The sequence below is a fragment of the Sceloporus undulatus genome, chromosome 9 (genome assembly GCF_019175285.1).
Source record: "Sceloporus undulatus isolate JIND9_A2432 ecotype Alabama chromosome 9, SceUnd_v1.1, whole genome shotgun sequence".
NCBI lineage: Eukaryota > Metazoa > Chordata > Lepidosauria > Squamata > Phrynosomatidae > Sceloporus > Sceloporus undulatus.
Genome location: NC_056530.1, coordinates 26,856,328 through 26,871,030, shown reverse-complemented (window position 1 = coordinate 26,871,030; position 14,703 = coordinate 26,856,328). Strand labels below are relative to the sequence as shown.

The window sequence follows — 14,703 nt, the reverse complement described above, 5'->3', positions numbered from 1 at the left end:
CGGAGCCTTGCGCATCAGACCTCCCTCCCAAGCTGGATCCTGATTAGAGACTCAGGTCACTTTCGGAGGATGGCGTATTTTTAATTAAAAGATGTTAATCGCCTCGTTAATACAGAAGCTAATGAGAGCATGAAAAGCCCCTGACCGCCTCTAATTAGGGGCTGAATCATGGCATGGAACAAGTAGCAAAGATTGGGAAGAAAAGGGAGGAGGGCGCTAGCCTGTGGGAGGGTGCGTGCGCACGTACACACATGTGCGCACAGACGCATATACACGTGTGAGTCTGTGTGCTTAAATCCGAGGGAGAAAACAGCAGCCAGGCACAGCTCCATCCATTACAACTGCCATTGCTGTGGCCTCCGAGGGAGAGAAGAGCAGCCAGGCATGTCTCCATCGTGCCTTGGCTCAGTGGTTGGTGAGAGGCCCTCCTTCCGTGCTCCGACTGCCATTGTTGTGGCCTCTGAGGGAGAGAAGAGCAGCCAGGCACATCTCCATCATGCCATGGTCCCAATGACTGGTGAGGTCCTCCTTCCAAGTTCCAATTGCCATTACTGTGGTCTTTGAAAAGGAGGAAAACAGGAGACACATCCCAAAATGCCTTTCTGTGTGACTCAGTAGCATCACTAGGGTTGGTGTTACCCCAGTGTGGTCACTCATGCTGTCACCCTTAGGCTGGGATCCACCAGCACAATGGTCCCTCAGGAGCAGATCAGGTTGCTATGGAAGAGAAAGGGTCCAGTTTCCTTGCCACCAATGGCTGGTGGTTCTGGGCACCTGAAGGGACTGTCTGTGTCCCAGGTTGTTCCAGTCTACCCAGCTTGTTTGCAGGTCCCCAAAAGCCCAGGTGCCGATTGGCGATGGAAGAGCCTCCAGGAGTTGACCATTGCGTGTCAATGGCTTCCCAGTCAGCCTCCTTGTCGCTTCCGGTAAGTGGACCAGGTCTTTCCCAAGATTTTCTATCTCCAGAAGTCCCAGTCTGTTTGTGGATAAGTGCCATGGTACACTCCACACTGAAAAGCAGACATCCACCTCTAAGGTTTCACCCCTAGAAATGCTCCTGGTGTGGCTGTATCAGGCCAAAACAGTTGCTCCTAATTCACTCCTATGCCAGGGAGCAAATTTACTAGGTTTCAACCTTCCCCAAAATGGTGGCACAAATCCCTCACCTTTAAAACCTTCTAAAGCCTTGGAGTTTCATTGCTTTGCCCCTTTTCTTCTATGGAAGCGGAGTAGCTGACGTGCCATCCCAGCTCTGAGCCAGCCCTGAAAGAAATAATGAGCCCATCCATAGGGGTATGAGATTTTTCCTTCTGGCGTGCGGCGCCACACAAACGGAGACCCTGGTTTAGTACTGGAAGGGGCAGGCCCGCGCCTGCAGGCTGTCATGACACTTTGGAAGCAGCTGTGCGCCACATGCAACCCGCTGCTCTGCCTCCTTGCCCCAGCTTTTTCGGAAACTCTTCTGGGGACAACAAGGGACAAGATCTCAGCTCACTCTTCTGCCAAGGACGGTGCAGCAAATCCACATGCCAGCCTCTCCTAGGCCAAGGTCATTGGCTTCCTTCACATGCCAACTGTCGCCTGCCTTGACCTGGCAACACCATTGACCATATTAACTGGTAGATAATTAATTTCCCACCCAGCAGTGGCAAATGGCACCTTCTTGCAACTCCCGCTCTGCTCTCTGTGCACTGAGACAGTCTCTGGGCCGTTGCAAGCATGCTTTGTTTTCAAGAGACTGGCTGATCTCACTTGCAACACATGCACAAACTCTGGCCTTTGCAGTTGCAAAGGCACTCTGTGCATGTTCAGGCTCTCCTTGTTTCTTGGAGAAGACATCTCTGTGCCCAGGCTCAAAAGACAACCACTGGAGCTCTTTCTTCGAGGCTACGAAAAGCAAAGAACCAGACTTTTGCAAGACTGGCAAAGGGCAAGGGCACAAGTCTCAAGTGCGCCTCTTGGCCAGAGAAAGCCTTTCCTGCAACTGCCAAACTCACCTCCTTGCACTTCCCATTGGAGTAGGTTAGGCTAACAACAAGGAAGTATGTCTCCCCCTCCACCCCAAAAACTCTGGTCTTCCAGGTTTGGTTGCCAAGCCTTTCTCCATATAGAACAGTTTGTTTCCGTCATGTCAAAAGTATTTTGTCAGAGACCGTCCTTGTAAGAATTTGGTGTCACTGGCATGCGTTTGTAAGAGAACATCCACACAGTGTGTGACAGCTGGTTTTGCAGCCAGTTTTAACTTCCAAGCTCCCTCTGAAGTTGGGAGTTTGCAGCATTGGGCATTCACCAAAGCCTATACTACCAGTATGCTTCCAATGCTGGCTCTCCAGACCTCTAACTGTGAATTCTGGTGGTGAATTCTGGTGCAGGCCTTTCCTGGTTCCCAAAAATCCCTTGCCTGGCCCTGCAACCAAAACAGGTAAGCAGGTTTGAATGGCTGGATGTTGCAGTGGCACTTGTTGCAGTGCATGAATGTTGAATGGCACTTATTGCAGCGGTTAGAACCACATCTGCATCTACATACCTTCCAACTGTCCTGAATCTACCAGGGACAGTTTTGATCAATCCTCTACCATCCCACTTTTCCCCACTGCTTTTAAAATGTCCCGGTTTCCCCCTCTTCTCCCTTTGTCCTGGACTTACTTCACTTGCTGCAAACTGAGTTCCAAGTGCAAAAGTAGTTTGCGTTCTGTTAACTCAACAGTGGGATGAGGAACCTTGCCCTTCCTAGTAAGCTGAAGCCAAAGCAAACTGCGGCAGCCTCTCCTAGCTTGCGTGTTTTTCCTCATTCGCAACTTTTGCTGTCTCGACTCAGAGGTTGTTCAGCCACACTCACAAACTCAGCCTGGCTTTCACCTGTGAAATGTTGGAGGACATGCAGATAGATATTGACCATGCAGGAAAGTCAATGAGTGTGCTTTGCTGTTGGGAAAAGGAATGAGTATTTTGATCGAGGGAAATGTGTTGCTTGGATTATGAGTTTAGGGAATGCTGGCACGTTGTGTGTGATTCCAACTCCCCCTTCAAAACCTCCCCAACAAAAAAGGCAGGGGCAAAAGGCTCCAAAACCCATCCTAACCCCTCAACAAAATCTCAAAAGTCTGTCTTCTCCTCCGGGTGAAATTTGGCCAATATCCATTCTGGGTTATCCTGCCATTCTGGTCAATCTTTGCTGCCATGGACCCCAGTTTCGTCGTATGTATAAACCGTCACGAAGTTTCGTTGCCCATTTCCAGATACAAATGCAGGGCAGATTTGGGGGGTTGTTTTTCTGTCGGTCCGAAAGGGGGAAGGGGGACGGTTTGAAGGCTGTGGCGGAAGGCTTGTGGGACCAAGCTTGGGTTTGAAGATGACCAAAAAACCAAGCACCGAGAGTTTTGGGAAAGGAAGCTTTCGACGAGAGTTTGACAGTGTGATGTTGCCTTTTCCACCAATTTTGTGACTAGGGACTTAAAGTCTACTAATAAAGTGAATTTAATTTAATTTTTAACAAAATTAATGCATTAGAGAGCTTTATCCACCTCTCCGATGCGGCATAAATCCGACTAACCTTCATCTCCTCATCCTAACACTTAAACCTGACTAAACCGTATAACTAGTGCTTTGTCCATTGATGGCTAAAACCGCTAAACCCCAAACCCAAATCCAAACTGAACCTTCCCCTTCCCCTTCAAAACAAAACCAAACAAATAGCAACAACAACAAAATATCCAAAACTAATGGAAACCTAATTCAGCTAATTTCAATCCAGCGCTTAAACTGCAATGTTACCTGAGCTAGTCTAACCTCTCTAAACATGCTAACCTCTGACCTTTGACCTTCCAGATGGCGTATATGTCTCTCTCTCTCTCTCTATTTTTTCTTTTTTCCTTCTTTTGTTCTTTTTCTTTTAACCATCTGCAAATCTCTCTCTAAACTCTTTGAAGGGAACAGTGATAATGAGCGACTGGCGATTGCTAGACAGAGAATTCCGTATCGGCTCGGTCGAGTAGTAGATGAGTGGCTACTCGACAAAGGTAATTAACGATAATTAATTCCGGTTAATTAATGAGCGAGTAAATAACCAAAAAAACAACAACAAAGGTTTAAAGGTGCAGCCCTCCCCACCTTGTTTCTTATCCTCTTGACCTTTTCTTCCCTTCCCTTAGTTTCCCCTCCTTGGGGAAATGCTTTCCACAGATGGATGCTTCAGAGCTGGTGACCCAAGTTGGGGCTGGAAGGAAGGGTTGGTTTGGAGACATTGAACTAGACTAGAGGATGTCAGTGCATTCATTTCCCACCACATTAGACCTTAGATTTGGGAGGGATCCCCAAGGGTTATCTAATCAACCCAAAGACATGTGATGGAACCTTCTCCATCATGGATGGTCCCCGCAGTTCCAACCTTTGGCCAACTGTCCCTCTCTTTGCCCTTTTGCCTTCAAGATCCATCCCTGGATCTGGTACTTGGTCTTCAAGGTGATTCCTACTATGGACAAGTAGCCAGCATGGCATATTGGTTGGTTAGAGCATTGGACTATGACTCTAGAGACCAGGGTTCGAATCCCCACTCGGCCTTGGAAATCTACTGGGTGATCTTGGCACAAATTCTCAGAAAACCCAGTAATAGGGTTGCCTTAGGGTCACCATTAGTCAGAAACTATGCTTCTATTAATGTAGGCTAAAATGTTATTGGGAAGCCAACATGGCATAATGATTTGAGTGTTATGGCTATGACCCTGGAGACCAAGTTTTGATTCTCCACTCAGCCATGAAACCCATTGGGTGATGTTGCACAAGTCACATACTCTCAGCCTCAGGGGAAGGCGATGGCAAACCTCCTCTGAACCAGTCTTGCCAAGAAAACCCCAGGATAGGTTCGCCTTAGGGTTGCCATAAGTCAGAAATGACTTGAAGGCACACAACAACAACAACACACACATCCCATGTTCAGAGGCACTTTTCTCACAAGGACAGGCAGCTCCAAGGAGCCCTTCTCAAACAGAGCTCCAGATGTTGCAGGAGAAACAAAGCCTGGCTCCCCCTTTGGTTTTTCTCTCCTGCTTTGTCGCTTTTTCCCTGACACCATTGAATCTGACGCTGGGCATGACGGGACACCATTGCACCGTGCGTACATTTCCTCGTCTTGTAGCTTTGCCTGCCTGCTGGGGGTGGAAATGCACAGCGTGACATTGTCACCATCGCACATTGTCTTACATCAAGCATCGGCAGGAACGGAAAAGAAAAGCGCGAAGAGCCTTTCTCTTACGACGTCCCCAACTCAGCCTCCAACTTTTCAGCCCTGCAACCCTCCCCATTCTGATAATATAGAGGTGCAGGAATAGTTGCAAGTGCCATGACCAGCAATAGAGTGAGTCCCAGGCCAGCGTCCATCCCCATTTACTAGACAACAGCTGCTATGGTCAATGGAGGGGATGGCATTCCCCTGTTGCTTGGGAAGCAGATGACTGACGTTCCCATCTTGCAAGCCATCTCCATTGCAATGGACAGAAGTGGGATCCCTAGTGCAACTTCCACCAGAGATCAGGGACATGAAGCATCAGTCTTCTGCCTCCCAGTTGACAGGGGAATAGACCCCAATAGACCACAATGTCTGCAGCCTTGTAAATCGAGGGTTGAGGGACTTTCACAATGCCAACATATGCCCTAGACTAGAATCCTAGAATTGAAAGAGACCTCAAGGGTCACCCAAACCTTGTATTCCATGTCAAAGCATCCCCAACAGATGGACATCCAGCTTCTGTTTAGAAACCTCCTAGGAGCTTGTGTGTATGGGCACATTGCCCCCAAATTCCCAAAGGGCTGGCTGCATTCTGTTTGCATGGCACAAGGCCAAAACCCCAAATCGGGTGCAAACTGTCTTCATGACACTGATATTTGATTCAGGACTTTCTTCCCCAACTCACTTTTTGCCATGAGTTTTCATCTCTCTTCGCAAACATGTGCAAATATGGTACCATTCTGGTCTCCGCTGGCGTTTGGTTCTAGGATCCCCCCGTTGGATACCAAAATCCAGGGATGTTCAAATCCCATGGCTAGTAAAATGGTGCCCCTTATACAGTATAAAATGGCAGAATCAAGCTTTAAAATATACATTTGCAAGCCGTGGGTGGTTGAATCCATGGATGCAGGATCCTTGGATGTGGAGGGACGACTCCAATAGCCAGCCCCAACATCAGGTATCTTAAGAAGCCTGATTTAAAGCGTTTGTGCCCCAAAGTGTCCTTCATGCCTGAGTGTTCTTCTGCCTCAGTACAGGTATTGGGTAGCAATGAGTGGCAATGGCATCCCAGCGTTGGCACGCGGGTCATTAAAACGTGGATGCAATTTCAGCAAATTGCCAGATGCCTCAATGAGGCATCAGGCATCGCCGGCAGGAGTTGTGTGCGGGGAAACTTGGCAGCCTGATCTGTATCTCTCTGTCTCTTTCTCGTCTTCCTTGCTGTAGTCAAGACAAAAGAGACTCCAAAATATATTCCGTAGATCCCCAAACCTTCGCCTTCCCAGTATTTTGGACTTCAGCTCCCAGCATTAATGACCGTTGCTCCAAATGGCTTCAGCTCCTGAAGGCCACAGTTTGGAAATCCCTGCCAAAGAGCATCCTGGCACATCCTTCTTGCACCATAGGGATCCCTTCCCTTGCCCTCTCCCCATTAAAAGAAACCATTTTCTCCCTTGACTTGTCATAGGGCTTGCCAGTTTGACCACAACTTTCATTATCAATTTCCCTAGCTGGCTGCGGATGATGGGAGTTGGAGTCCAGCCCTTGCAAGGTTGGGTTAAAGAACCTTGGCTTTAATTCCTTACCAGGGAAGACCCGCCGAGGTCTGACCTCACCAGCTTTGCAACCATCTTTTCTGCCTTGTGTGTGTGTGTGTTTGTGTCTTGGCGTGTGATTTGTCCCGGAGCAGGGAGAGCTGCACCTTTAACGCTTTAAACTCAATGGGGAAAGGAGTAGTAACAAGAGAACAAAACAAAAAGGAACACCAAAAAACCAACCCTCAAGGAAAGGCAAGGAGAGGAAAAAGAGCGTTCTAAATCTTAATTTAACCAGCTAATAACACTAACTGTGCTTTTTAACGGAAACCGAGTGCTAAACAGGTTTTTTAACCAATAAATTCCAAAAATGCCTTAATAACCATTTTAATTGGTGTTGCTTTTCCGAAAGGGAGGGGAGCATCAGCGTCTAAATGTTATCTCTCTTAGGTTTGTTTCGGGGGTTTTTTTAAGTGTCTCCATAACCTGATGGCTTTATAAACAAATTACAGCTGCAAAACGAGAGCGAAGGAAACGACAAAAAACAGTTAAAGGGTCTATTAACGAATACGAAAAAAAGATATGGAATAAGCAGAGATGGAAAGTAACTTGGCGGGGGACTGGAAGGTGGGAAAGACAAATCCAGTTTTAACCCTTTGGAATTAAGGAATGGTTTAATGGAGAGCACTGGGGTGCAACGCAGAAAGGAAGAAATTCAATTCATTGTCGAATGTTATTAAAGCCACAACGTATTTCCCACACTGTTTACCTATCTATCTCTCACTGTCTTACATTCACATCACATAATGCACATGCTTCAAGCATATCCACACAAGCAAAACTGGGACAGGTAGAGTCATAGGATGACATAGAGTCCGAAGAGTCTGCAAAGGCCATCTATTCCAAGCCTGTCTTTTGCAGGCTGAAGCAGCTCCGAAAGATTTCTTGCAAGCTGGGCTGCAAGCCTGCGGGTTTCTTACAAACTTGGGGGTACTATTGGTACAGTGGGAGACCGCTATGCCCTCCTCTGTACAAAATACAGGTTTTGAGACTCCCTTATCTGGAATTCCAAAATCCAGAATGTTCCAAAATGGTCCACAAAATGGTGGCTGAGAGCGTGTCACCTTTGCTTTCAGGGTATGCCAACTTTTTTGTTTCATGCATTGCGTATAGTATGACCTCCAGGCCATTGGTACAAGGTAGATATAAAACATACATGAATGTTGTGTTTAAACGTGGGTCCCATCTCCAAGATAGCGCATGATGTCCATGCAAATATGCCACTAGTATGTGTGTGGAACGCCTCTGGACCCATGCATTTGGCAACCAAATTTAGCCGGATGGAGTGGAAATGCATCAATCTCTTCAAGGAACTTGCCCACCAGGTAAAGACAGACATCTTCTTTCTCGACAGGAATTAGACTGAAGTCTATGAAACCTCATGCTGCCAGCTTCTTTCTTTCAAAGATAAAGCTGTGTTAGTCTGCAGAGGGATCTTGTAGCACCTTTGAGACTAACTGAAAGAAAGAAGGTGGCAACATGAGCTTTCCTAGACTAAAGTCTACTTAATGCACCTGAGAAAGTAGACTCAAGTCTACGAAAGCTCGTGCTGCCAACTTTGTTCTTTCTTTCCGTTGGTCTCAAAGGTGCTACAAACAATGATTCCCAAACTCTAGTCCTTCAGAGGTTTTGGACTTCAGCTCCCAGAATCCTTGACTATTGGCCAGGCTGGCTGAGATGCCTGGGACCTGGAGTCCGAAACACCAGGAAGACCAAAGATTTGTGCTGCAAGATCTCTTTACGTATCGATTTTGCAGACTAACATGGTGATATCTTTGAAATGACTCTAGCACAAGGCACTGAGAACGCCTTGGAAAATGACAGCTCCCAGAATTGTGTAGCAAGTGAGCCGTGGCAGTTAAAGTGGTGTCAAGCTGGATTATTTCTGCAGTGCGGACGCAGCCTAGGTCATACCCCAGTTCTGGGGCTGAATGTGCTGGACATCATCCAGGTTGCTTGCACCAGAACCGGGATTTGGGTTGTGCATCGTCCAAGCAGAACCATGACAAAATGAGGTAGAAATGGGCCTTTTGGACCCTACAAAGCCCTTATTCTCTCATCCATCTGATGCCGGGGAGTGAACCCTTCAGGCCTATGTCTGCAAAAGGCTCGAAGGAAGCAGGATGGATCCTGCTTACAGATGAGGCGCCTTTGGAGCAGCCGGTTGAAGTGGGAATTCAGAGAGATGGATGGTGCTTGCTCTCGCGCATGCACACGCCGGCTTTGATTTCCAAACAAGCTGCCTAATGCTACCAGGGTTTCTCGCTAAGGTTGGCTGGCATTGTGCTGTTAACATGCAAAGGGCGCTCTTTGGATGCCACATCAGTTTTGATTTCCTGCGGCGCCTTCTTGGTTCGGGGAGGTGGAGCCCGGAGGACTGGAGGCTGGGAACTGCAATCGACTCGCAAAAAAGGGCTTTGTTGGACCCCAGGAGCTTGGATGACAGGCCAAAATGAGGGTGGTGGGCTCTTAAAGAGCGGGAAGAAATGGGGGGGACCCAAAAATTATTCATTCTTAATGCTAAACAATTTGCAAAGGAAGACAAGGTGAAGGCTTGTATGCATTCTCCCTCCTACCAAGAAGAAACACTGCCAGGTTGTAAATTTGCCCCTCCAAGATAAATGAAGGGCCATCTAAAATCCAGCTTGGTGTACGGTGCCAACCAGAGCCTCCTGTCGGAGTTCCTGTTATTATTTATTCTCTTCATTATTTCTTTGCCTTCCTTGCACTGGAAACCAGCCAGGGTCCAGGACCTGCAGAGGCCAAGCTCTTGCTTGCTATGGGATCCCTCTTTTCAAAGCTTAGCATCAGCTGAGTCCTAGGAGTTCTTCCACATCCGTTCCAAAGTGCTTCTTGTCAGAGGTTAAATTTCCAAACTGACTACCTCTGGGTCCTAAGCCTGCCTTGAAAGCCTTAACCTGGCCTAGGTGTTGTGCTAAATCGGCTTCTCTGTACATGTTCAGAGGCATTTGATAGGGACCCCAAGGGCCTTCAACTCCAAACCCCTTCTGCCATGCAGGAAAACACAAAGTATTCCTATCAGACGGCCATCCAGCCTCTGTTTAAAAACCTCCAAAGAAGGAGACTCAGTTATACTCCAAGGTAGCATCTTCCACCATCCAACAGCTCTTACCATCAGGAAGGTCTTCCTAAAGTTGAGCTGGAATCTCTTTTCCTGTATTTTGCATCCGTTGCTCCATTGGGTCCTATTCTCTGGAGCAGCAGAAAACAAGCTTGCTCCATCCTCAATATGACATCCCTTCAAATGCTTAAACAGGGCTATCATGTCACCTCTTAACTGTCTCTTCTCCAGGCTGAACATCCCCAGCTCCCTAAGTCACTCCTCATAGGGCTTGATGGTTTCCAGACCTGTCACCATTTTGGTTGCCCTCCTCTGGGCATGCTCCAGCTTCTCCTTGTTCAACTGTGGTGCCCAGAACCGGACACAATATTCCTGGCGAACTTTGACCAAAGCACAATAAGAGTGGCACTATTACTTCCCTTGATCTAGACACTATATTTCTATTGATGCAGCCTGGAATCCCATTGGCCTTTTTTAGCTGCTGCGTCACACTGTTGGCTCATGTTCAGTGGTCCACCAAGACCAATCCCAAGCAGAGCCAGGTTTGCATCCTGGCCTAAACTGAGCCCCAGTTTCCCCTCCTTCATGCAACCTCTCTCAATCCTTCCTTCTCTCTCTGCCTCCCATACAAATTTCCCCCTTCGCCTTGTCCTGCCATTCCCTTGTACTACACAAGAGTGGCTCTGGAAGAACGAGTTCCCAACGCACATGGATTCCTGATTCCTTGCTTCTTAGTGCTCAACCTTGCAGGGCTGGCTGGCGCAGCCGATAGAGAACCCTGAGCCTGGAGATTAATTTCTGTGCGCGCTCTGGCATGCTTGAGCGATAAAGAAGAAGGGAGGGAAACGGAGACACACAGACACACTCGCGCACACACACACAAATGCAAAGGGATATAGGCTACTCAGGCGGATTTGTGTCTGAATTATGCCTCCCGGGAGGTTGCTAAGCTGTCTTGGCTTACACAGATGTTTCATTTGGCACTAGTCCTGTTCTCTCTCTCTTTCTCTCTCTTTCCTCCGCCTTTCTCTTTCACCCTCTCTTTTTGCACACATATGCACACACACACATGCACAATCACATGTACACTTTCTATCTGCTGTTGCATTGCAGGATTTTTAGTGTGCAAAACACATCCACTCTGGCTTGGCATTTGTCTCTTCTTCCTTTCACCTCAGGGCTCTCTGGTGCAAAAGGGAGGGGGGAGCATTCACAAGTGTGCAAATCCATTGGCGCGACTGGGCGCATGGTTTTCCACGTGTGCGACTGCGTTGGGGGAATAAACATATTTCTAAAGGGCTTTAAATCAGCGGAGGATACACACAAACAAAGAAATAATAAATGGCGGTTCTTTGTGAGAACCAAAACTAATTCAGGTCCTAAAAAGGGAGGGAGAAATTTTTCTGCCAGGGTTAGAGGGCATTTTCGGAGTGAAAATCAGTTTTATTTGGGGGCCTGGCCCTCCTTTAACCCTGAACAAACCCCCGTCTTAAACCTAATCTTTAATCTTGCTTTCTAAAAACCAAGGGGGCCAAAACGGAAAGGTGTCTCGGAGGGTTCGCAAAATATCCACTTGCAAACTTCTCAAAAGGTGTGTGTTGCAGAGAGGTTTGGCACAAGGTGGCACAAGAGGCGGGCGACGGAAAGGGAAGAACCAGAGTGGTTTATTTTTAAACCAGGGGTGATTTTTTCCCCTCCTCCCTTCAGTGGAGAAGGAAAGTTGACTTCAGTCTCTGTTCCATCTGGAGATGCTTTTTTGGGAGGAAGGATGCAACAGACGGATCCTTTAATGTTTTTCCCCCCACATCTCTTTTTCGGCACAAAGCGTTTGAGCAAAGAGTGAGCAAGGGAAGGGCATGGAAAACCCTGGCAAAGAAGGTACTTTTGAGTGGGTCTCTTAGGATCCTAGTCTGACACTCCAACCATTGCACCAAGCTGGCCCAACTCTTTGGACTACAACTCCCCAAATCCACAGCTAGTATGTCCATCAGCCCGCTTACCCAAACAAAGGACCGAGGTATGCCCTTTTACACACAATACAGTTACAGGTGCTGTAGGCTATGTTTTAGAGGAAGGAATTGACCAAACCACTTCCGAGTCTTAAGGAAACCCTATGAAATTTGTGGGGTCACCCTAACTCAACCAACAGCTTGAAGGTAGACTTCTCTTCTGCCTCGCCAAACTACAGATCCCAGGATTGCAGAGGATGCAACCAGGCCATTAAAGCAGAATCGCAGCACTATAACTGTGATCTGAATGAGCTCCAGGTCTTTATTGGGACGTAAATTCTGCCTTGCCAAAGTTTAAGGAGGTTGGCAATAGAAGGAAAGTGCCCCCTTTGCTCTTGTTGGTGCATTCACAATCGGGCATACAAGTTTTGGATGATGATGATAATGATGATGATGATTTGATTCCATTCCATTCCTACTTCCAAGCACCCACATACCCATCATCTTTGCCAGGATCCCTTTCACATACATCTCTTGCTCACTCTTTGTCCTGTGCACCTATGGCGCACCTATTACAATGGGGCGACTGGCTGGGCATCAGGCGAGGGCAGGAGATTTGGTAGCCCAGAAAAAGGGATGAGTAGCCAGCCACGTCTTCCTGAGTAGGAAAAGGACTGAGAAATGAGTCTGTTTTCCCTGAGCTCCAGAGGCAGATGAGTAAAAGCGAGAGGAGCAGGAGAGACAGATGAGCAAAGAAAGGTCTCCCTTTCAGATCCATCTCTTCTCCCACCACCTCTTTTATCCAGCTGCAATAAAAGGCCAAGGAGATAGATGAGATAAGGATGCAGAGAGGCTAGATTGCATTCGATTGATTTGGGTGCCGTGATCAGACTGCCCCCAGGCTGCATGGAGAATGCAAACCACATCGGTCCTTCCAGCCATGCTTGGCACAGTGCCACCCCTGCAACAAAACCGAATGGCACCCCTGGCAAATGCAGAGGCACAGAGGGGGTCCTAGATTCACACACACACACACACACACACACACACACCAACAAGAGGTGATAAGATAAAAGAGAAGGGTAGGTAGGTAGGTAGGTAGGGCCGGCATGGTATAGTGGTTTGCGTGTTGGACTACGACTCTGGAGACCAGGGTTCGATTCCCCACTCAGCATGAAACACATTGGGTGACCTTGGGCAAGTCACACTCTCTCAGCCTCAGAGGAAGGCCATGGCAAACCTTCTCTGAACACACCTGGCCAAGAAAAGCACAGAATAGGTTTGCCTTAGGGTGGCCATAAGTCAGAATTAACTTGGAGGCACACAACAACAATAACAACAAAGGTAGATAGGTAGGCATTTAAGTGCAGAAAGAAATAGGAAGGAAATAAGGAAGGAAGAAAAGTCGGAAAAAGATGGATGGATGTGCATAGCAAAGAATAGAAGGGAGTCGGGAATGAGGAGAAGCTAAATACACTGGAGGGATGTACAGAGCCAACGTGGTGTAGTGGTTTGCGTGTTGGGCTAGGACACGGAAAGACCACGGTTTGAATCCCCTCTCAGTCATTTGGAAACCTATTGGCCGACCTTCAGGAAGTCACATTCCTCCGAGGCTGAAAAAGGCAAGGACAAACCCCTCTCTGAACAAAACCTGCCAAGAAAACCCCGTGGTAGATTTGCCTTACAGTCACCCTAAGTCAGAAATGACTTAAAGGAACACAAAAACAACAACAACAACAACAAAGATAGGTAGGTAGGTAGGTAGGTAGGTAGACAGACAGACAGACAGACAGACAGACAGTGTCTAGGAGAGAATATTTCAGAAGGATGCATTGCATTGACAGTTGGACAAACAGACATAGACAGACAGACAGACAGGATGGATGGACAGGAGAGCAGAGAGCAGGAATGCAGGTAGGCTCCAGATACTATAAAGATGATCCTAGAATCACAGAGGTGAAAGAGACCCCGAGGACCATAGATCCCAACGCCATTCTGCCATGCAGGAAGATGGATCATGGTTGGACAGAACAAGAGAAAGAAAAGAAGGAAACATAGAGGAGAAGAGGTCTGGTCAGGTGCAAAGAAGTCAGGGTTGGGGTTGGGGTGGCCTTCCAGAGGAAGACTGAGCCAGCCTGTCTTGTGTGACATGTACGCAGGAGCTAAGCCTCCGGATTCACCTCTGCCCGCTTCTCTTTCTGCCTGCCCCCTTGCTCCCTTCCACACCCCGTCCTCCCTCTTTCCCTTGCCAGGTCGCCAGCTGACCATCTTTAACAGCCAAGCCGCCATCAAGATTGGAGGCCGGGACCAAGGCCGTCCGTTCCAGGGGCAGATCTCAGGACTGTACTACAATGGCCTGAAAGTCCTGTCCCTGGCAGCCGAGAGCGACCCCAACGTGAAGGTGGAGGGGAACCTGCGGCTGGTGGGCGAGGTGCCCTCCGTCATGACCACGGAGACCACGGCCACTACCCTGCTGGCAGACATGTCCACCACCATCATGGAGACCACCACCACCATGGCCACCACCACCACGCGGCGCGGCCGCTCTCCCACCATGCGCGACAGCGTCACCCAGGTCAGTGGGAAGCAAGCAGCTCAGATGGGAAGGGGAGAAAGTGAATCGGGATGGAAGAGATCTGGCATAGAGAGACATAACAGGAGCTTGGCCAGCTGGAAATGAGCCTGGATGGCCTTCTTTTGGGAGTGCTTGGATTGTGTCTTGCTGCATGGCACAAAGGGGTTGGACTGGATCTCCCTTGTGGTCCCTTCCAACTCTACAGTTCTATGATTGTGTCTTGCTGCATGGCACAAAGGGGTTGGACTGGATCTCCCTTGTGGTCCCTTCCAACTCTA

The 14,703-nt window shown here is 48.2% G+C and overlaps 1 protein-coding gene across 22 annotated transcripts in view; it reads left to right on the top strand.

The window, feature by feature from the left end:
- Positions 1 to 14,703, top strand: part of NRXN2 (neurexin 2) — a 286,100-nt gene that overhangs the window by 241,224 nt on the left and 30,173 nt on the right. For 14 of the 22 annotated variants that reach the window (XM_042439702.1, XM_042439701.1, XM_042439700.1 and 11 more), the window contains 2 exons: positions 3,930 to 4,019; positions 14,103 to 14,425. In XM_042439702.1, coding sequence (XP_042295636.1) covers positions 3,930 to 4,019; positions 14,103 to 14,425 — 413 coding nt within the window. The remainder of the gene's footprint in view (positions 1 to 3,929; positions 4,020 to 14,102; positions 14,426 to 14,703) is intronic. The other 8 variants (XM_042439705.1, XM_042439704.1, XM_042439703.1 and 5 more) reach the window with 1 other exon arrangement.